The 22,068-nt window shown below is 46.3% G+C and overlaps 1 protein-coding gene across 1 annotated transcript in view; it reads left to right on the top strand.

The window, feature by feature from the left end:
- LOC123769106 (neural cell adhesion molecule 2) overlaps nucleotides 1-22,068 on the top strand; it is a 255,815-nt gene that overhangs the window by 117,101 nt on the left and 116,646 nt on the right. Inside the window, exon 3 of the mRNA XM_069309271.1 lies at nucleotides 15,380-15,579. Coding sequence (XP_069165372.1) covers nucleotides 15,380-15,579 — 200 coding nt within the window. The remainder of the gene's footprint in view (nucleotides 1-15,379; nucleotides 15,580-22,068) is intronic.

Consider the following 22,068-nt stretch of genomic DNA (forward strand, 5'->3'; position numbering starts at 1 on the left):
GATTTTTATCTTTTCACCATTTTCTATTTGAATGACTTTCAATCACTAAAGTTTTCATGGTGGAGTTACGCTCTTCTCATCATTCGAAGTCTCATCATCAGAAAAATAGCATCCATCAACTTTTTGACAAATATTTTCATTGAATGAAGTTTCGGCCACCTTCTAGTTCAGGGATTTTTTTTGCTTGCATTTCTTCACAAGTTACATGTATTTCTTAGCATTTACCTGTTTTGTAAGATTTCCATTAACTGTTAAATATATAGGATTAGGAAATAATAAAAAGATGATTTTGGATTACATCAGTAGCATTCTCTTGATGGCTTCTTCCCTCAGGCAGCCCCATAAGGTGCTTGTAGGTGGGAAGTGGGGTGATGATGTTGGGGGAGAGGGAGGGGGGGGGGGTAATGGGCACGAAGGGAGATGTTTGGGGAGAGGATGATTGTGTTGGGGAAGAGATGGGAAACTGTGAGTTGGTCTATCAGGCTGGGTCACGGTTTTCACTTGACGTACAGTAACTCAGTTATGCATTAAATATTAATGCCTAAATTGATGTGGAAATCAATAAGGGAAGGCAATTTATCATAATAGTTAGTAGTGTTGTAGATAGATTAGGAAAGCAAACAAAACCTATGAAATTCTTGAAGAAACACAAGCAAAGACATTTACTGGAGAATTTTTTATATTATTTCAACCTTAGGTTAAGGAAAAGTCTTGGTTATTAAAAGCTGTAATGGGTTAGGTACCAACATGACAATGAAATTACATATTTTAAATGTGTATTTTGTCTCAGTATTTACTTAAATATTTAACATTATTTCTGTAGCGCAACAAATCTATGTAGGTTGCAAATATGACAAATTTGTTTACTGGTTTCCAGAGAAGAGGTGTTAAACAAAATTAATGTCAAACAAATCATTAAAATTGATGCAGAATACTGGAGTTGTGGAATGTTGCTAATGTGGAACCTATTTTAAAGAATGGAGATAGATTACTTGCGTCGCACTGTCGCCCTATAAGCTTAACATCGATTGTAACAAAAGTGATTGAATCGATAATTGCAAAAAACATTCGTTATAATCTTTAAAAAATATTAGATTATCAACCTGGTTTCACTGAGTTCTGTTCATAAAATATTTACTTTCATTCTTTTCAAGAATATTTGAAACAAGTGACAGCAAGATGGATTGCGACATTTTATCACTTGACATTAGTGAGGCTTTGAATACTATGGTCCTTCCATGAGACATTAAAACATTTGAGGCCCCATGTTTGGAGGGTTTTCCCTAGCTTGAGTCTGGACTTGAGTCAGACCTTGGGCCAGACCTTTAGTCAGAGCTTGGGTCAGACCTTTAGTCAGAGCTTGGGCCAGAGCTTGGGTCAGAGCTTGGGCCAGACCTTTAGTCAGACCTTGGGCCAGACCTTTAGTCAGACCTTGGGCCAGAGCTTGGGTCAGAGCTTGGGTCAGAGCTTGGGTCAGAGCTTGGGCCAGACCTTTAGTCAGACCTTGGGTCAGAGCTTGGGTCAGAGCTTGGGTCAGAGCTTGGGTCAGAGCTTGGGTCAGAGCTTGGGTCAGAGCTTGGGCCAGAGCTTGGGTCAGAGCTTGGGTCAGAGCTTGGGTCAGAGCTTGGGTCAGAGCTTGGGCCAGAGCTTGGGCCAGAGCTTGGGCCAGAGCTTGGGCCAGAGCTTGGGTCAGAGCTTGGGTCAGAGCTTGGGCCAGAGCTTGGGTCAGAGCTTGGGCCAGACCTTTAGTCAGACCTTGGGTCAGAGCTTGGGTCAGAGCTTGGGTCAGAGCTTGGGTCAGAGCTTGGGCCAGAGCTTGGGTCAGAGCTTGGGTCAGAGCTTGGGCCAGAGCTTGGGTCAGAGCTTGGGTCAGAGCTTGGGTCAGAGCTTGGGTCAGAGCTTGGGCCAGAGCTTGGGCCAGAGCTTGGGCCAGAGCTTGGGCCAGAGCTTGGGTCAGAGCTTGGGTCAGAGCTTGGGCCAGAGCTTGGGTCAGAGCTTGGGTCAGAGCTTGGGTCAGAACTTGGGTCAGAACTTGGGCCAGAGCTTGGGTCAGAGCTTGGGCCAGAGCTTGGGTCAGAGCTTGGGTCAGAGCTTGGGTCAGAACTTGGGTCAGAGCTTGGGTCAGAGCTTGGGTCAGAGCTTGGACCAGAGCTTGGGCCAGAGCTTGGACCAGAGCTTGGGCCAGAGCTTGGGCCAGAGCTTGGACCAGAGCTTGGGTCAGAACTTGGGTCAGAGCTTGGGCCAGAGCTTGGGCCAGAGCTTGGGTCAGAGCTTGGGCCAGAGCTTGGGCCAGAGCTTGGACCAGAGCTTGGACCAGAGCTTGGGTCAGAACTTGGGTCAGAGCTTGTTTATGTAAAATAAGATTTAGTATAAATGGAGATAAGTCTGTGTAGGGGACTCTACAAAGATGTGTGTCCAGTGCTGTGTCCAGGGCTGCGTCCGGAGCTGTGTCCAGTGCTGTGTCCAGGGCTGTGTCCGGGGCTGTGTCTGGAGCTGTGTCCATGGCTGTGTCCGGGGCCCCTGTTGTTTACCATACACATATAAGCTTCATATACGTAAGATTAATAAAAGTGTATATGCACATTTGAAGACGACACATCACTTCTGTTATTACATCAGAGTAATGACAAAAGCTTAACTTAAAATATAAGAACATTTTGCAATTCTTGAAAGACGAAATTAGTCCTTTCCAAAATTGGAGCTTGTGTGTTTGTTTTGGAGCTAAACGCCTTGACCCAGAGGTGGTCTTGGTGTGGGCATGAGGAGGTGGTCTTGGTGTGGGCATGAGGAGGTGGTCTGGGTGTGGGCATGAGGAGGTGGTCTTGGTGTGGGCATGAGGAGGTGGTCTGGTTGTGGGCATGAGGAGGTGGTCTGGGTGTGGGCATGAGGAGGTGGTCTTGGTGTGGGCATGAGGAGGTGGTCTGGGTGTGGGCATGAGGAGGTGGTCTTGGTGTGGGCATGAGGAGGTGGTCTGGGTGTGGGCATGAGGAGGTGGTCTTGGTGTGGGCATGAGGAGGTGGTCTGGGTTTGGGCATAAGGATGTGGTCTTGGTGTGGGCATAAGTAGGTTGTCTGGGTATGGGCATAAGGAGGTGGTCTGGGTATGGGCATAAGGAGGTTGTCTGGGTATGGGCATAAGGGAGGTGGTCTGGGTATGGGCATAAGGAGGTTGTCTGGGTATGGGCATAAGGAGGTGGTCTGGGTAAGGGCATAAGGAGATTGTCTGGGTATAGGCATAAGGAGGTGATCTGGGTGTGGGCATGAGAATTTCTGGAGTACATAGTTTCTAGTGTACCAGCACATCCAATATTCCACGTACCTGTGTATAGACAGTTTTTGTATTATTATCACAAGATAATCCCCGCACTTACCTGACCGTTTCCGCAGACTAATATAATATCAACACTCCTGTGGGAAACTTGTTAATCTTTAAGCAAAAGTAATCGAAACTAAAAGTCTATCTATTGTTAGCTTTTTTGTTCGCTAATTAAACATGTACGTACAACATACACCCGTCTCAGGACTCGTATAAGAAACACTAAAATATTCAGAGATAATAAATAGTTGAAGCATTAAATATGTAAATGTTATTTGCCCGTCTGTTCAGACACACCTATGGAGAAAACCGCCTCATTTTGCAGCACGTTACACATCCAGAGCTAAACAGAGTTCGTGAGCTGAACTATTATCACACTAGACCGTTCAGTGAAGAAGCTATAGTGGCTCCACTACACAAGGCTCGTCGATACGCCGACTTTCTCACCTCTTGCAAGGTTGGCCTCCGATTCCAGACGATCCAACGATTGCGCGCCGTCCCTTCACTCCTTCCTCTCACTTCTCGCGCCGTCCCTTCACTCCTTCCTCTCACTTCTCGCGCCGTCCCTTCACTCCTTCCTCTCACTTCTCGCGCCGTCCCTTCACTCCTTCCTCTCACTTCTCGCGCCGTCCCTTCACTCCTTCCTCTCACTTCTAACTCCGTCCTCATATTCCTGCTACTCACAAAGACTATGTGCTTTCCCCTGATGGTTATCTTACCTAATGGACATCAGGTAAGATAGCCATCAGGGATGATAGCCATCAAGTAAGATAGCCATCAGGGATCATAGCCATCAAGTAAGATAGCCATCAGGGATGATAGCCATCAAGTAAGATAGCCATCAGGGATGATAGCCATCAAGTAAGATAGCCATCAGGGATGATAGCCATCTAGTAAGATAGCCATCAGGGATGATAGCCATCAAGTAAGATAGCCATCAGGGATGATAGCCATCTAGTAAGATAGCCATCAGGGATGATAGCCATCAAGTAAGATAGCCATCAGGGATGATAGCCATCTAGTAAGATAGCCATCAGGGATGATAGCCATCAGGGAAGATAGCCATCAGGGATGATAGCCATCAAGTAAGATAGCCATCAGGGATGATAGCCATCTAGTAAGATAGCCATCAGGGATGATAGCCATCAGGGAAGATAGCCATCAGGGATGATAGCCATCAGGGAAGATAGCCATCAGGGATGATAGCCATCAGGGAAGATAGCCATCAGGGAAGATAGCCATCAGGGATGATAGCCATCAGGGAAGATAGCCATCAGGTTGATAGCCATCAGGGAAGATAGCCATCAGGGATGATAGCCATCAAGTAAGATAGCCATCAGGGATGATAGCCATCTAGTAAGATAGCCAGTCAGGGATGATAGCCATCAGGGAAGATAGCCATCAGGGATGATAGCCATCAGGGAAGATAGCCATCAGGGATGATAGCCATCAGGGATGATAGCCATCAGGGAAGATAGCCATCAGGGATGATAGCCATCAGGGATGATAGCCATCAGGGAAGATAGCCATCAGGGAAGATAGCCATCAGGGATGATAGCCATCAGGGAAGATAGCCATCAGGGATGATAGCCATCAGGGAAGATAGCCATCAGGGAAGATAGCCATCAGGGATGATAGCCATCAGGGAAGATAGCCATCAGGGATGATAGCCATCAAGTAAGATAGCCATCAGGGATGATAGCCATCTAGTAAGATAGCCATCAGGGATGATAGCCATCTAGTAAGATAGCCATCAGGGATGATAGCCATCTAGTAAGATAGCCATCAGGGATGATAGCCATCTAGTAAGATAGCCATCAGGGATGATAGCCATCTAGTAAGATAGCCATCAGGGATGATAGCCATCAAGTAAGATAGCCATCAGGGATGATAGCCATCAAGTAAGATAGCCATCAGGGATGATAGCCATCAAGTAAGATAGCCATCAGGGAAGATAGCCATCAGGGATGATAGCCATCAGGGAAGATAGCCATCAGGGATGATAGCCATCAGGGAAGATAGCCATCAGGGAAGATAGCCATCAGGGATGATAGCCATCAGGGAAGATAGCCATCAGGGATGATAGCCATCAAGTAAGATAGCCATCAGGGATGATAGCCATCTAGTAAGATAGCCATCAGGGATGATAGCCATCTAGTAAGATAGCCATCAGGGATGATAGCCATCTAGTAAGATAGCCATCAGGGATGATAGCCATCTAGTAAGATAGCCATCAGGGATGATAGCCATCTAGTAAGATAGCCATCAGGGATGATAGCCATCAAGTAAGATAGCCATCAGGGATGATAGCCATCAAGTAAGATAGCCATCAGGGATGATAGCCATCTAGTAAGATAGCCATCAGGGATGATAGCCATCAAGTAAGATAGCCATCAGGGATGATAGCCATCAAGTAGATAGCCATCAGGGATGATAGCCATCTAGTAAGATAGCCATCAGGGATGATAGCCATCAGGGATGATAGCCATCTAGTAAGATAGCCATCAGGGATGATAGCCATCTAGTAAGATAGCCATCAGGGATGATAGCCATCAAGTAAGATAGCCATCAGGGATGATAGCCATCTAGTAAGATAGCCATCAGGGATGATAGCCATCAGGGATGATAGCCATCTAGTAAGATAGCCATCAGGGATGATAGCCATCAAGTAAGATAGCCATCAGGGATGATAGCCATCTAGTAAGATAGCCATCAGGGATGATAGCCATCAGGGATGATAGCCATCAGGGATGATAGCCATCAGGGATGATAGCCATCAGGGATGATAGCTGACACCAAATCAGAAAAAAACAAAGTACTAAATCGCCTCAGGCGAGAGGATTGGAAGGGTCCCCCGGCTTGGGGTCCCTTAGGACACGACGGAGGAGGCCCCCGGCTTGGGGTCCCTTAGGACACGACGGAGGAGGCCCCCGGCTTGGGGTCCCTAAGGACACGAGGGAAGAGGCCCCCGGCTTGGGGTCCCTTAGGACACGAGGGAAGAGGCCCCGGCTTGGGGTCCCTAAGGACACGATGGAAGAGGCCCCGGCTTGGGGTCCCTAAGGACACGACGGAAGAGGCCCCCCGGCTTGGGGTCCCTAAGGACACGACGGAAGAGGCCCCCGGCTTGGGGTCCCTTAGGACCACGACGGAAGAGGCCCCCGGCTTGGGGTCCCTAAGGACACGACGGCAGAGGCCCCCGGTTTTGGGGTCCCTAAGGACACGACGGAAGAGGCCCCGGTTTGGGGTCCCTAGGACACGACGGAAGAGGCCCCCGGCTTGGGGTCCCTAAGGACACGACGGAAGAGGCCCCGGCTTGGGGTCCCTAAGGACACGACGGGAAGAGGCCCCCGGCTTGGGGTCCCTAAGGACACGACGGAAGAGGCCCGGCTTGGGTCCCTAAGAACACGACGGAAGAGCCCCCGGCTTGGGGTCCCTAAGAACACGAGGGAGGAGGCCCCGGCTTGGGGTCCCTAAGGACACGACGTAAGAGGCCCCGGCTTGGAGTCCCTAAGGACACGACGGAGAGGCCCCCGGCTTGGGGTCCCTAAGGACACGACGGAAGAGGTCCCCGGCTTGGGGTCCCTAAGGACACGACGGAAGAGGCCCCCGGCTTGGAGTCCCCTAAGGGACACGACGGAAGAGGCCCCCGGCTTGGGTCCCTAAGGACACGACGGAAGAGGGCCCCGGCTTGGGGTCCCTAAGGCCACGACGGAAGAGGCTCCCCGGCCTTGGAGTCCCTAAGGACACGACGGAAGAGGCCCCCGGCTTGGGGTCCCTAAGGACACGACGGAAGAGGCCCCGGCTTGGGGTCCCTAAGGACACGACGGAAGAGCCCCCGGCTTGGGGTCCCTAGAACACGAAAGAAGAGCCCCTGGCTTGGGGGTCCCTAAGAACACGAAAGAAGAGCCCCCGGCTTGGGGTCCCTAAGAACATGAAGGAAGAGACCCCGGCTTGGTTTCCCTAAGAACACGGGGATGAGCCCCCGGCTTGGGGTCCCTAAGAACACGAGGGAAGAGCCCCCGGTTTGGGGTCCCTAAGAACACGAGGGAAGAGCCCCCGGCTTGGTTTCCCTAAGAACACGGGGGAAGAGCCCCCGGCTTGGGATCCCTTAGGACACGACGGAAGAGGCCCCCGGCTTGGAGTCCCTAAGGACACGACGGAAGAGGCGCCCGGCTTGGAGTCCCTAAGGACACGAGGGAAGAGGCCCCCGGCTTGGGGTCCCTAAGGACACGAGGGAAGAGGCCCCCGGCTTGGAGTCCCTAAGGACACGAGGGAGGAGGCCCCCGGCTTGGGGTCCCTAAGGACACGACGTAAGAGGCCCCGGCTTGGAGTCCCTAAGGACACGACGGAAGAGGCCCCCGGCTTGGGGTCCCTAAGAAACACGAGGGAAGAGCCCCCAGCTTGGGGTCCCTAAGAACACGAGGGAAGAGCCCCCGGCTTGGGGTCCCTAAGAACACGAGGGAAGAGCCCCCGGCTTGGGGTCCCTAAGAACACAAGGAAGAGCCCCCGGCTTGGGGTCCCTTAGGACACGACGGAGGAGGGACGACGATACGGAAATTGACGGTCAAAGTTACACATACTCCAGTTTAATTCCTTGTGGTGACAAGTGCCTCACGCCCTTCCAGATCAACAGTTACGGCACATGACGCCCCGGGCGGGGCTTCCAAAGTTGTCTTTCCATCAGGTGGCAGCTGTTGATTTTAGTGAAACTTTTCTGCTGAATTTAGAAGTATTTTCATTTAACTTTTTTATTTTGCCTTAAAAATCTGAAGAAAAGTTTCCTGGCCAAGCCCAAAAGTTGTGTATAAATCGGTGGGTAAAGATGGTGTTATCTCCAGCAGGAAGGCACATGTGGAATGCCTGCCATAGTTATTGCTTTACCGTCCTGCCTCTCATGTCCATCAGGTAATACCACTCGTTGTATGCTGCAGCTGTCAGTTGTATGCTGCAGCTGTCAGTTGTATGCTGCTGCTGTCAGTTGTATGCTGCTGCTGTCAGTTGTATGCTGCAGCTGTCAGTTGTATGCTGCAGCTGTCAGTTGTATGCTGCAGCTGTCAGTTGTATGCTGCAGCTGCCAGTTGTATGCTGCAGCTGTCAGTTGTATGCTGCAGCTGTCAGTTGTATGCTGCTGCTGTCAGTTGTATGCTGCTGCTGTCAGTTGTATGCTGCAGCTGTCAGTTGTATGCTGCTGCTGTCAGTTGTATGCTGCAGCTGTCAGTTGTATACTGCAGCTGTCAGTTGTATGCTGCAGCTGTCAGTTGTATGCTGCAGCTGTCAGTTGTATACTGCAGCTGCCAGTTGTATGCTGCAGCTGTCAGTTGTATGCTGCAGCTGTCAGTTGTATACTGCAGCTGTCAGTTGTATGCTGCAGCTGTCAGTTGTATACTGCAGCTGTCAGTTGTATGCTGCAGCTGTCAGTTGTATACTGCAGCTGTCAGTTGTATGCTGCAGCTGTCAGTTGTATACTTGCAGCTGTCAGGTTGTATGCTGCAGCTGTCAGTTGTATACTGTAGCTGTCAGTTGTATGCTGCAGCTGTCAGTTGTATACTGCAGCTGTCAGTTGTATACTGCAGCTGTCAGTTGTATACTGCAGCTGTCAGTTGTATGCTGCAGCTGTCTGTTGTATACTGTAGCTGTCAGTTGTATGCTGCAGCTGTCAGTTGTGTACTGTAGCTGCCAGTTGTATACTGCAGCTGTCAGTTGTATACTGCAGCTGTCAGTTGTATACTGCAGCTGTCAGTTGTATGCTGTAGCTGTCAGTTGTATACTGCAGCTGTCAGTTGTATGCTGCAGCTGTCAGTTGTATACTGTAGCTGCCAGTTGTATGCTGCAGCTGTCAGTTGTATACTGCAGCTGTCAGTTGTATACTACAGCTGTCAGTTGTATGCTGCAGCTGTCAGTTGTATGCTGCAGCTGTCAGTTGTATACTGTAGCTGCCAGTTGTATGCTGCAGCTGTCAGTTGTATGCTGCAGCTGTCAGTTGCATGCTGCAGCTTCCAGTTGTATACTGCAGCTGTCAGTTGTATACTGCAGCTTCCAGTTGTATACTGCAGCTGTAAGTTGTATACTACAGCTGTCAGTTGTATGCTGCAGCTGTCAGTTGTATGCTGCAGCTGTCAGTTGTATACTGCAGCTGTCAGTTGTATGCTGCAGCTGTCAGTTGTATGCTGCAGCTGTCAGTTGTATACTGCAGCTGTCAGTTGTATACTGCAGCTGTCAGTTGTATTGCTGCAGCTGTTCAGTTGTATGCTGCAGCTGTCAGTTGTATACTGCAGCTGTCAGTTGTATACTGCAGCTGTCAGTTGTATACTGCAGCTGTCAGTTGTATACTGCAGCTGTCAGTTGTATACTACAGCTGTCAGTTGTATGCTGCAGCTGTCAGTTGTATGCTGCAGCTGTCAGTTGTATACTGCAGCTTCCAGTTGTATGCTGCAGCTGTCAGTTGTATACTGCAGCTTCCAGTTGTATGCTGCAGCTGTCAGTTGTATACTACAGCTGTCAGTTGTATGCTGCAGCTGTCAGTTGTATACTACAGCTGTCAGTTGTATGCTGCAGCTGCCAGTTGTATGCTGCTGCTGTCAGTTGTATACTGCATCTTCCAGTTGTATACTGCAGCTGTCAGTTGTATGCTGCAGCTTCCAGTTGTATGCTGCAGCTGTCAGTTGTATACTACAGCTGTCAGTTCTATGCTGCAGCTGTCAGTTGTATACTACAGCTGTCAGTTGTATGATGCAGCTGCCAGTTTTATGCTGCAGCTGTCAGTTGTATGCTACAGCTGTCAATTGTATGCTGCAGCTGTCAGTTGTATGCTGCAGCTTCCAGTTGTATACTGCAGCTGTAAGTTGTATACTACAGCTGTCAATTGTATGCTGCAGCTGTCAGTTGTATACTGCAGCTGTCAGTTGTATGCTACAGCTGTCAGTTGTATGCTGCAGCTGTCAGTTGTATACTACAGCTGTCAGTTGTATGCTGCAGGTGTCAGTTGTATACTGCAGCTGTCAGTTGTATGCTGCAGCTGTCAGTTGTATACTACAGCTGTCAGTTGTATGCTGCAGCTGCCAGTTGTATACTGAAGCTTCCAGTTGTATACTGCAGCTGTAAGTTGTATATTGCAGCTGTAAGTTGTATGCTGCAGCTGTCAGTTGCATGCTGCAGCTTCCAGTTGTATACTGCAGCTGTCAGTTGTATACTGCAGCTTCCAGTTGTATACTGCAGCTGTAAGTTGTATACTACAGCTGTCAGTTGTAAGCTGCAGCTGTCATTTGTATGCTGCAGCTGTCAGTTGTATGCTGCAGCTGTCATTTGTATGCTGCAGCTGTCAGTTGCATGCTGCAGCTTCCAGTTGTATACTGCAGCTGTCAGTTGTATACTGCAGCTTCCAGTTGTATACTGCAGCTGTCAGTTGTATGCTGCTGCTGTCAGTTGTATGCTGCAGCTGTAAGTTGTATACTACAGCTGTCAGTTGTATGCTGCAGCTGTCAGTTGTATGCTGCAGCTGTCAGTTGTATGCTGCAGCTGTCAGTTGTATGCTGCAGCTGTCAGTTGTATACTGCAGCTTCCAATTGTATGCTGCAGCTGTCAGTTGTATACTGCAGCTTCCAGTTGTATACTGCAGCTGTAAGTTGTATACTACAGCTGTCAGTTGTATGCTGCAGCTGTCAGTTGTATGCTGCAGCTGTCAGTTGTATACTACAGCTGTCAGTTGTATGCTGCTGCTGCCAGGTTGTATGCTGCTGCTGCCAGTTGTATACTGCAGCTGTCAGTTGTGTACTGCAGCTGCCAGTTACTACACTGGCCAGTAAAGAATATACTACAGCGTCACGCACATTATACTACATTGGTCAGTTTACAGTATACTACAGTGGCCAGTATATAGTATACTACAGTGGTCAGTTTAAGTATACTACAGTGGCTAGTGTACAGTATACTACAGTGACCAGTATACAGTATACTACAGTGGCCAGTATACAGTATACTACAATGACCAGTATATAGTATACTACAGTGGCCAGTATACCGTATACTACAGTGGCTAGTATACAGTATACTACAGTGACCAGTATACAGTATACTACAGTGGCCAGTATACAGTATTATTCAGTGGTTAGTTTACAATATACTACAGTGGTCAGTGTACAGTATACTACAGTGGCCAGAATACAGTATACTACAGTGGCCAGTATACAGTATACCACAGTGGCCAGTATACAGTATACTACAGTGGCCAGTATACAGTATACTACAGTGGCCAGTATACAGCATAGTACAGTGGGCCAGTATACAGTATACTACAGTGGCCAGTATACAGTATACTACAATTTGTAAGTATACATTATACTACAGTGGCCAGTATACAGTATACTACAGTTGCTATTATACTGTATACTACAGTGACCAGTATACAGTATACAACAGTAACCAGTATACTACTGTGGCCAGTATACAGTATACTACAGTGGCCAGTATACAGTATACTACAGTGGATAGTATACAGTATACTACAGTGACCAGTATACAGTATACTACAGTAGCCAGTATACAGTATACTACAGTAGCCAATATACAGTATACTACAGTAGCCAGTATACAGTATACTACTGTGGCCAGTATACTACAGTGGCCAGTATACAGTATACTACAGTGGCCAGTATACAGTATACTACATTGGCAAGTATACAGTATTCTACAGCGGCCAGTACGCAGTATACTTTAGTATACTACAGTGTCGAGTACACAGTATATTACAGTGGCCACTATACAGTATACCACAGTGGGCATTATACAGTATACTACAGTGGCTAGTATACAGTATACTACAGTGATCAGTATACAGTATGCTACAGTGGCCAGTATACAGTATGCTATAGTGGGCATTATACAGTATACTACAGTGAGCAGTATACAGCATACTACAGTGGCCAGTATACAGTATATTACAGTGACCAGTATACAGTATACAACACTGGCTAGTATACAACACTGGCCAGTATACAGTATTCAACACTAACCAGTATACAACACTGGCCAGTATACACACTGGCCAGTATACAACACTGGCCAGTGTACAGTATTCAACACTAGCCATTATACAACACTGGCCAGTATACAACACTGGCCAGTATATAGTATACAACACTGGCCAGTATACAACACTGGCCAGTATACAGTATACCACAGCGTTCAGTGTACAACACTGGCTAGCATACAGTATACAACACTGGCCAGTATACAGTATACAACAGTAGCCAGTATACAACACTGGCCAGTATACAACAGAGAACAGTATACAACACTGGCCAGTATACAACAGTGGCCAGTATACAACACTGGCCAGTATACAACAGAGAACAGTATACACACTGGCCAGTATACAACAGTGGCCAGTATACAACACTGGCCAGTTTACAGTATACCACAGCGTTCAGTGTACAACACTGGCTAGCATACAGTATACAACACTGGCCAGTATACAGTATACAACACTGGCCAGTATACAACACTGGCCAGTTATACAACACTGGCCAGTATACAACACTGGCCAGTATACAACACTGGCCAGTATACAACACTGGCCAGTATACAGTATACCACAGCGTTCAGTGTACAACACTGGCTAGCATACAGTATACAACACTGGCCAGTATACAGTATACAACAGTGGCCAGTATACAACACTGGCCAGTATACAACAGAGAACAGTATACAACACTGGCCAGTATACAACAGTGGCCAGTATACAACACTGGCCAGTATACAGTATACCACAGCGTTCAGTGTACAACACTGGCCAGCATTCAACATGGACTGCGTTAGATGACGTATTCCTTGACGTACTGGTCAGTGTGAGCTGTTGCTGTGCCCTTCTTACACTGTCTCCGTCAACACATTGTGACGCCTGTAACATTCTTATTGTTTTGTTGACGCAACACACGAGGTCACCGTAAATATTCCGAGCTGGGTCTTAAGATGTGTTACCTCTCCCTCTCGTAACACCGGCCGGGGTCTTAAGATGTGTTGCCTCACCCTCTCGTAACCCTGGGCTGGGTCTTAAGATGTGTTACCTCACCCTCTCGTAACACCGGCCGGGGTCTTAAGATGTGTTGCCTCACCATCTCGTAACACCGGCCGGGGTCTTAAGATGTGTTACCTCACCCTCTCGTAACACCGGGCGGGGTCTTAAGTTGTGTTGCCTCACCCTCTCGTAACACCAGGCGGGGTCTTAAGATGTGTTGCCTCACCCTCTCGTAACACCGGGCTGGGTCTTAAGATGTGTTACCTCTCCCTCTCGTAACACCAGGCTGGGTCTTAAGATGTGTTGCCTCACCATCTCGTAACACCGTGCTGGGTCTTAAGATGTGTTACCTCACCCTCTCGTAACACCAGGCTGGGTCTTAAGATGTGTTACCTCTCCCTCTCGTAACACCAGGCGGGGTCTTAAGATGTGTTCCCTCACCCTCTCGTAACACCAGGCTGGGTCTTAAGATGTGTTCCCTCACCCTCTCGTAACACCGTGCTGGGTCTTAAGATGTGTTACCTCACCCTCTCGTAACACCAGGCTGGGTCTTAAGATGTGTTACCTCTCCCTCTCGTAACACCAGGCGGGGTCTTAAGATGTGTTCCCTCACCCTCTCGTAACCCTGGGCGGGGTCTTAAGATGTGTTGCCTCTCCCTCTCGTAACACCGTGCTGGGTCTTAAGATGTGTTGCCTCACCCTCTCGTAACACCGGGCGGGGTCGTAAGATGTGTTGCCTCACCCTCTCGTAACACCGTGCTGGGTCTTAAGATGTGTTGCCTCACCCTCTCGTAACACGGGCGGGGTCTTAAGATGTGTTGCCTCACCCTCTCGTAACACCGGGCGGGGTCCTTAAGATGTGTTCCCTCACCGTCTCGTAACACCGGGCTGGGTCTTAAGATGTGTTGCCTCACCCTCTCGTAACACCGGGCGGGGTCTTAAGATGTGTTGCCTCACCCTCTCGAAACACCGGGCTGGGTCTTAAGATGTGTTACCTCTCCCTCTCGTAAACACCAGGCTGGGTCTTAAGATGTGTTGCCTCACCCTCTCGTAACACCGGGTGGGGTCTTAAGATGTGTTACCTCTCCCTCTCGTAACACCAGGCTGGGTCTTAAGATGTGTTACCTCACCCTCTCGTAACACCAGGCTGGGTCTTAAGTTGTGTTGCCTCACCCTCTCGTAACACCAGGCTGGGTCTTAAGATGTGTTGCCTCACCCTCTCGTAACACCGGGCGGGGTCTTAAGATGTGTTGCCTCACCCTCTCGTAACACCAGGCGGGGTAGTTAAGATGTGTTGCCTCACCCTCTCGTAACACCAGGCGGGGTCTTAAGATGTGTTGCCTCACAGTCTCGTAACACCAGGCGGGGTCTTAAGATGTGTTGCCTCACCGTCTCGTAACACCAGGCGGGGTCTTAAGATGTGTTGCCTCACCCTCTCGTAACACCGGGCGGGGTCTTAAGATGTGTTGCCTCACCCTCCCGTATCACCAGGCGGGGTCTTAAGATGTGTTGCCTCACCCTCTCGTAACACCAGGCGGGGTCTTAAGATGTGTTGCCTCACCCTCTCGTAACACCGGGCGGGGTCTTAAGATGTGTTGCCTCACCCTCTCGTAACACCGGGCGGGGTCTTAAGATGTGTTGCCTCACCCTCTCGTAACACCGGCCAACAGTTGTATATAAATACCGTCACAGGTGTTAGTTCTATAACACAAGACTATCAGCTGATGTTGACAATCATAGCAACATCACGCTGCTATGTTATGCTATGCTGTGCTATGCTATGCTATGCTGTGCTATGCTATGCTATGCTGTGCTATGCTGTGCTATGCTATTCTATGCTGGTATGCCGCCCTGGTAATAAGCAGCGAGCGTGTTTAATCAGCGCAGCTTCCGACTGAAACGGAACCCAGGTTTCAGTACCGTGTTTGTGTTATCTCCGAGACTGGAAACACCAGCCTCTGGATTATTAGGTTATCGTGTTGCCTCGTCTCCGATAGCGCTAATTGCCACTGCGAGCCTTTGATCAGTGTTATTCTGTGTCTCCCCCGACAGCATCGACTCCCGCAGCGGGCCGCTGGACCACTCGGTCCACTGGTCAGGGCTGGGCGTCCGGGCTAAGTTTGACCTGACCTCCCCGACCCAGAGTCTGGTCATCAGCCCCGTTGAGGCTCAGGACGAGGGCGACTACCGCTGTAGGGTCGACTTCAGGGCCTCCCCGACCAGGAACCTCAGGGTGAAGCTGGCGGTTATTGGTGAGTATTGTGTGAGGTGGTTGGTGAGTACTGTTGTGGGGAGGTGAGTATTGTGTGAGGTGGATGGTGGGTACTGCTGTGGGGAGGTGAGTGTTGTATGAGGTGGGTAATGAGTACTGTTGTGGGGGAGGTGAGTATTGTGTGAGATGGGTGGTGAGTACTGTTGTGCGGGGTGAGTATTGTGTGAGGTGGGTGGTGAGTACTGATGTGCGGGGTGAGTATTGTGTGAGGTGGGTGGTGAGTACTGTTGTGGGGAGGTGAGTATTGTGTGAGGTGGGTGGTGAGTACTGATGTGGGGGAGGTGAGTATTGTGTGAGATGGGTGGTGAGTACTGTTGTGCGGGGTGAGTATTGTGTGAGGTGGGTGGTGAGTACTGATGTGGGGGAGGTGAGCATTGTGTGAGGTGGGTGGTGAGTACTGATGTTGGGGGGAAGTAAGTATTGTGTGAGGTGGGTGGTGAATACTGATGTGTTGTATGAGGTGGGTAAGGAGTAGTGGGGGAGGTGAGTATTGTGTGAGATGGGTGGTGAGTACTGTTGTGCGGGGTGAGTATGGTGTGAGGTGGTGGTGAGTACTGATGTGCGGGGTGAGTATTGTGTGAGGTGGGTGGTGAGTACTGTTGTGGGGAGGTGAGTATTGTGTGAGGTGGGTGGTGAGTACTGATGTGGGGGAGGTGAGTATTGTGTGAGATGGGTGGTGAGTACTGTTGTGCGGGGTGAGTATTGTGTGAGGTGGGTGGTGAGTACTGATGTGGGGGAGGTGAGCATTGTGTGAGGTGGGTGGGTGAGTACTGATGTGGGGGGAAGTAAGTATTGTGTGAGGTGGGTGGTGAATACTGATGTGGGGGAGGTGAGTATTGTGTGGGGAGGTGAATATTGTGTGAGGTGGGTGGTGAGTACTGATGTGGGGGAAGTGAGTATTGTGGTGGGGAGGTGAGTATTGTGTGAGGTGGGTGGGGAGTACTAATGTGTGGAGGTGAGTATTGTGTGAGGTGTGTGGTGAGTACTTTTGTGGGGAGGTGAGTACTGATGTTGGAGGTGAGTATTGTTTAAGGTGGATGGTGAGTACTGTTGTGGGGGAGGTGAGTATTGTTTAAGGGGGATGGTGAGTACTGTTGTGGGGAGGTCAGTATTGTTTAAGGTGGATGGTGAGTACTGTTGTGGGGGAGGTGAGTACTGTTGTGAGGAGGTGAGTATTGAGTGTGAGGTAGATGGTGAGTACTGTTGTAGGGAGATGAGTATTGAGTGTGAGGTGGATGGTGAGTACTGCTGTGGGGAGGTGAGTATTGAGTGAGGTTGATTGTGAGTACTGTTGTAGGGGAGGTGAGTATTTTGTGAGGTGGATGGTGAGTACTGTTGTGGGGAGGGGAGTATTGTGTGAGGTTGATGGTGAGTACTGTTGTGGGAGAGGTGAGTATTGTGTGAGGTGGATGGTGAGTACTGTTGTGGGGGAGGTGAGTATTGTGTGAGGTGGATGGTGAGTACTGTTGTGGGGAGGTGAGTATTGTGTGAGGTGGATGGTGAGTACTGTTGTGGGGAGGGGAGTACTGTTGTTGGGGAGGTGAGTACTGAGTGAGGTGGTTGGTGAGTACTGAGTGAGGTGGTTGGTGAGTACTGTGGTGGGGGAGGTGATTATTGTGTGTGGTGGATGGTGAGTACTGTTGTGGGGGAGGTGAGTATTGAGTGAGGAGGATGGTGAGTATTGCTGTGGGGAGGTGAGTACTGTGTGAGGTGGATGGTGAGTACTGTTGTGGGGTAGACTTTAAGAGTTCCTCACTCAGCTCATCTTTATGAGTTGCCACAACGGTCAGAAAATAGTGTACAAATCACCCAGCCTGAGCCAAGTTTGCTGAGAAACCCAAGGTTTAGAAAATGTGAATGTGAGCCGCCATTATATATAGTACATCATATTTTGTTCGTTTTGTATTTTGAGGTCTAAATGAAATATAATATTCGAGAGGACAGTTTGTCCCATTAGAAACCTCATGTCAGCATTATATGTTTCTTCTGTTACTTTATAAATTAACTTTTGGGTCTCTATCAAATAATATCTAAACAACGAATTTAATTTTACTACAAAAACCTCTTAAAAATTTAAACTGTTACATATTAATCAAATCAAATGAAGTCGTGAGACGACTTGAACCCTCGGCTAAAGATATCCTAGCCGCTCACCTTACCACTGTACTACCCCGACTTGTTAAAAATAATACAACTGGGATTCCACTGAAACCACAGGGAGTCTGGAGGCTTCTCCTGAAGTCCACGTTTTACCTATGTAAAAAATATGTAATATTTTTATGTAAGGAATATGTAATATGTTTATGTATAGAATATGTAATATTTGTATGTAAAAAATATGTAATATTTTTATGTAAGTATGTAATATGTATTACATATTACATACTGAATTCTTCATTACTCTTGTAATTTTCTAAAAACTGCTTCAAGTTGCAAACTTGATCGAAATGTTTCACATCATCAACCTCTACTCCCATTATCTATCCAAAATTTGATGCAAAGCTCCTCATCATTCTAATCTGGTAATTCACTCGAGGTCATCCACTTCAAACAAGATATCTTTTCCATTGGTTTCATCCACTTACCCAAATACTCTCAGCATCTGTTCCAGAGATTAACTAATTCAGCACAAAATATGTTACACTCTTCTTCATATCCTTCTGTGCATTCGTGTGCATCCAGTCCATTAACTTTTATGAACATAATATTATGATTCTTTCTACAAGTATATTATGAACAGACTCCATAATTGTCACCACTTCTACAACAGAATTGCTTTACTTTTCAATTGCATGAAAGGAAAATTACGTAAATATATTATAGTACATAATTTTTTAATAAAATTATATAAATATATATATACTTTATTATATATAAATTATTTTTTAAGGGATGGAATTGAAATTCCAGCCTTTTGGATAATTTTTCAAATTCTTCCTTGGCGCAAATTTAACAACTGAAACTTGGAAAAGTCTTGGACCCAAATTCAGACTGTGTGGAGAATTATAGCAATATTTTGCTATATTTTGCAGCATAAGCAATTAAGACAGTACTAACAGCCCAGAAACAAAATTAGTTTACTTATGATAATAATATTGGTGGGATTCCTATGAGCTATATGAAAGTTTGAATGGTTTAATCTGAATGGAAAAGGGAGAATAGGTTCTAACAGACATAATGGGGGGTAATTTTGTCCCAGAAATGAATTAAAGGTGTTGTAGACTGAGAAATTGTTAAGTATTAGAAAGAGATATATTTAAACAATTTAATCACATCAAGAAAGAAATTAGTAAGCATAAGACTGAAATTTCAAAAAGAGGAATTTGGTAATTGAAGATTATATTATGGTCAGTCAAGAAAGTACGGTGGCTAGTGCACTGAAAGCTTTGGTAGAAAAAATCTAAATGGGAAAATATGCAGCCAGAAATCTGCATGGAGGAGTGAGAGCGTTGACTCTCGTCTGTGGTTGCACGAAACTCGTGGGATATGAACGGGAAACGTTATGAGTTAGAGTAAAATAAATCGATTACCTGATAAAAAAAATGCTTTGTGTTAGGAAAGTAAATATGGAGAATTGTGAGCGCCAAAATGCAGTCAACTGCAACACTGAGGTGGGTGAACAAAGACGTTGAACAAATTGTGCGTGTTGAACAAGTGGATGATTGTAGAGTGGTGAAATGAGTTTAGTCGAGTGAATTTGAGAGAAAAGGGAGAAAAGGAAAGCCGTGTAAAAGTTTGGCTGACAAGGTGAAGGAGTGGAAGCAGGGAGTGTCAACTGGATGGGGTTAGATAAGAAACATGGAGGAAGTGGTTTGTTCCGAAGGAGTAAATATACTTGTGCATAATGTATATATGATAGTTTATGAAGAGCATGGTACATATGATCTTGTAATTTGGTGGGTGGTGTTGTGGATGACTGCTGGTGTGTCATAGTGCGTGTATAATCCTTAACTGTAATCTGTTTAGTGATTTATATGATGAATGGACGAGCGATGGACGCAACATTTTATTTCTATTATCTATAGCAGCTTTTTAATATTTTAACCGCCTTTCTTCTCCTGCATAATGTTCTCCCATTCCTCTTCCTACACCTCGAAAGTGGCATGCAGATATATATATATATATATATATATATATATATATATATATATATATATATATATATATATATATATATATATATATATATATATATATATATATATATATATATATATATATATATTATTATTAAATATGACCGAAAAAGTAAGATTAATAATTCTAACACGAATTTTCTCGATCTTTCGTACGTTTCTTTTCACTGTTGGCGGTAATTCAAAAATCAATTCTCCAAAATTCATTTTTATTTCTAGTCTGACGCGACACTTGAGCGCGTTTCGTAAAACTTATTACATCTTCAAAGACTTTAGCTTACACATACACAACTGAATAGAACTTACACATCTTCGATTTGTTTATATCTACATTTGAGTGAGGTGGATGGGGCCTCGTTGGACGTAGAATCCCTGTTTACCAACGTACCTGTGGACGAGACAATCGGGATGATAGCCGACAGAGTGTATCGTGATCCGGCCTGCACTCCTCTTGACATACCAGAAAACATTCTGAGGAAACTACTCCAAGCTTGTACTAAAGAGGCACCCTTCTTGAGCCCGGATGGGCACATGTATAAGCAAGTAGATGGGGTCGCCATGGACTCCCCCCTAGGTGTCCTGTTTGCAAACTTCTACATGGGTACCATCGAGCAAAAAGTCTTAGTCGAAATGAACTTGAAACCGGCCATATACTGCAGGTATGTTGACGACATTTTTACACAGGTACCTGATGTCAGACATCTGCAGGAGCTGAAGGAGGCATTTGAGTAGAGTTCCGTGCTGCGTTTCACTTACGAGATGGAAAAGGATGGGAAGCTGCCCTTTCTAGATGTAACAGTCATGGAAAAGAGCGGAGGTTTCCACACTGCAGTCTACACTAAGGAAACGAACATAGGAATGTGCCTAAATGCCAACAGCGACAGCCCAGACAGGTACAAAAGGAGTGTTGTTAACGCTTATGTCGACCGTGCTCTCAGCCACAGCTCAGAATGGAAGCAAGTCGACGAAGAACTCTGTAGGGTAAGGCAGGTCCTAGTCAACAACGGCTTCTCCAATGGTTTCGTCGAAGACATCATAAGAAGGAAAGTGAAACGCCGTGCAACCTCTGAAGAGACAACCAACACAACACCTATACCCCCTATTAGACTATTTTACAGGAACTTCTTTTCAACAGCTCATAAAACGGAGGAAAGGGTCCTGAAAGATATTGTTAATAGAAACGTTATCCCTACAGACAAAAATCAGAGGATACAACTGACGATTTACTATAAAACCAGAAAAACGGCCAGCCTACTCATGAGAAACTCTCCAGACACAAAGCAGAACGCTTTTAAAGAGACCAACGTCGTCTATGCCTTCAAATGCCCTCTTGGGGACTGTAAGCTCCAAAAAACCCAGTATATAGGCAAGACATCAACATCTCTTTCTAGGCGTTTAACGATGCATAAGCAACAGGGCTCTATTAAGGAACATATAATCTCTTCCCACAACCAAACCATCGCCAGAGAAATCCTAGTAAACAACACAGAAATCATCGATAGATACAGCGATAGCAGGCGGCTTGACGTGTGTGAGGCTCTAAACATCAAGAAGTCAACACCAGCAATCAACAGCCAATTAATGCACAACTATATTCTACCCACCTCAAGACTCCGCTCCAATATAGAAGCATCAAGAAATATGGACCAATAGGCTTTCTACAAATCACTTCCATTCAATACCCATTGTTTCGTGTTCTGTCTTGTGTTTAGGAATTTAATACCCTATTAATACCACCTCACCCCATCCACCTCACTCAAATGTAGATATAAACAAATCGAAGATGTGTAAGTTCTATTCAGTTGTGTATGTGTAAGCTAAAGTCTTTGAAAATGTAATAAGTTTTACAAAACGCGCTCAAGTGTCGCGTCAGACTAGAAATAAAAATTAATTTTGGAGAATTGATTTTTGAATTACCACCAACAGTGAAAAGAAACGTACGAAAGATCGAGAAAATTCGTGTTAGAATTATTAATCTTACTTTTTCGGTCATATTTAATAATATATGTCTACAGGAAAGACTGCTACCAAAATATACTAATATATATATATATATATATATATATATATATATATAGATATATGTAAAGATATATATATATATATATATATATATATATATATATATATATATATATATATATATATATATATATATATATATATATACTCCTCTTTTCCTAATGATAGATTGTGGGCTGTAAGGGGCAGGTGGGGTGAATGAATTAGTTGTTAGGTTGATTGAAGATCCACAGTCCACCTGCAGACAAGTATCTCACATCAGCTTGTATTTTATACAAGGATAAGATTTAATATATACAGTTCTATGAATG

This window comes from Procambarus clarkii, chromosome 64 (assembly GCF_040958095.1).
Source record: "Procambarus clarkii isolate CNS0578487 chromosome 64, FALCON_Pclarkii_2.0, whole genome shotgun sequence".
In the NCBI taxonomy this organism is placed as follows: Eukaryota; Metazoa; Arthropoda; class Malacostraca; order Decapoda; family Cambaridae; genus Procambarus; species Procambarus clarkii.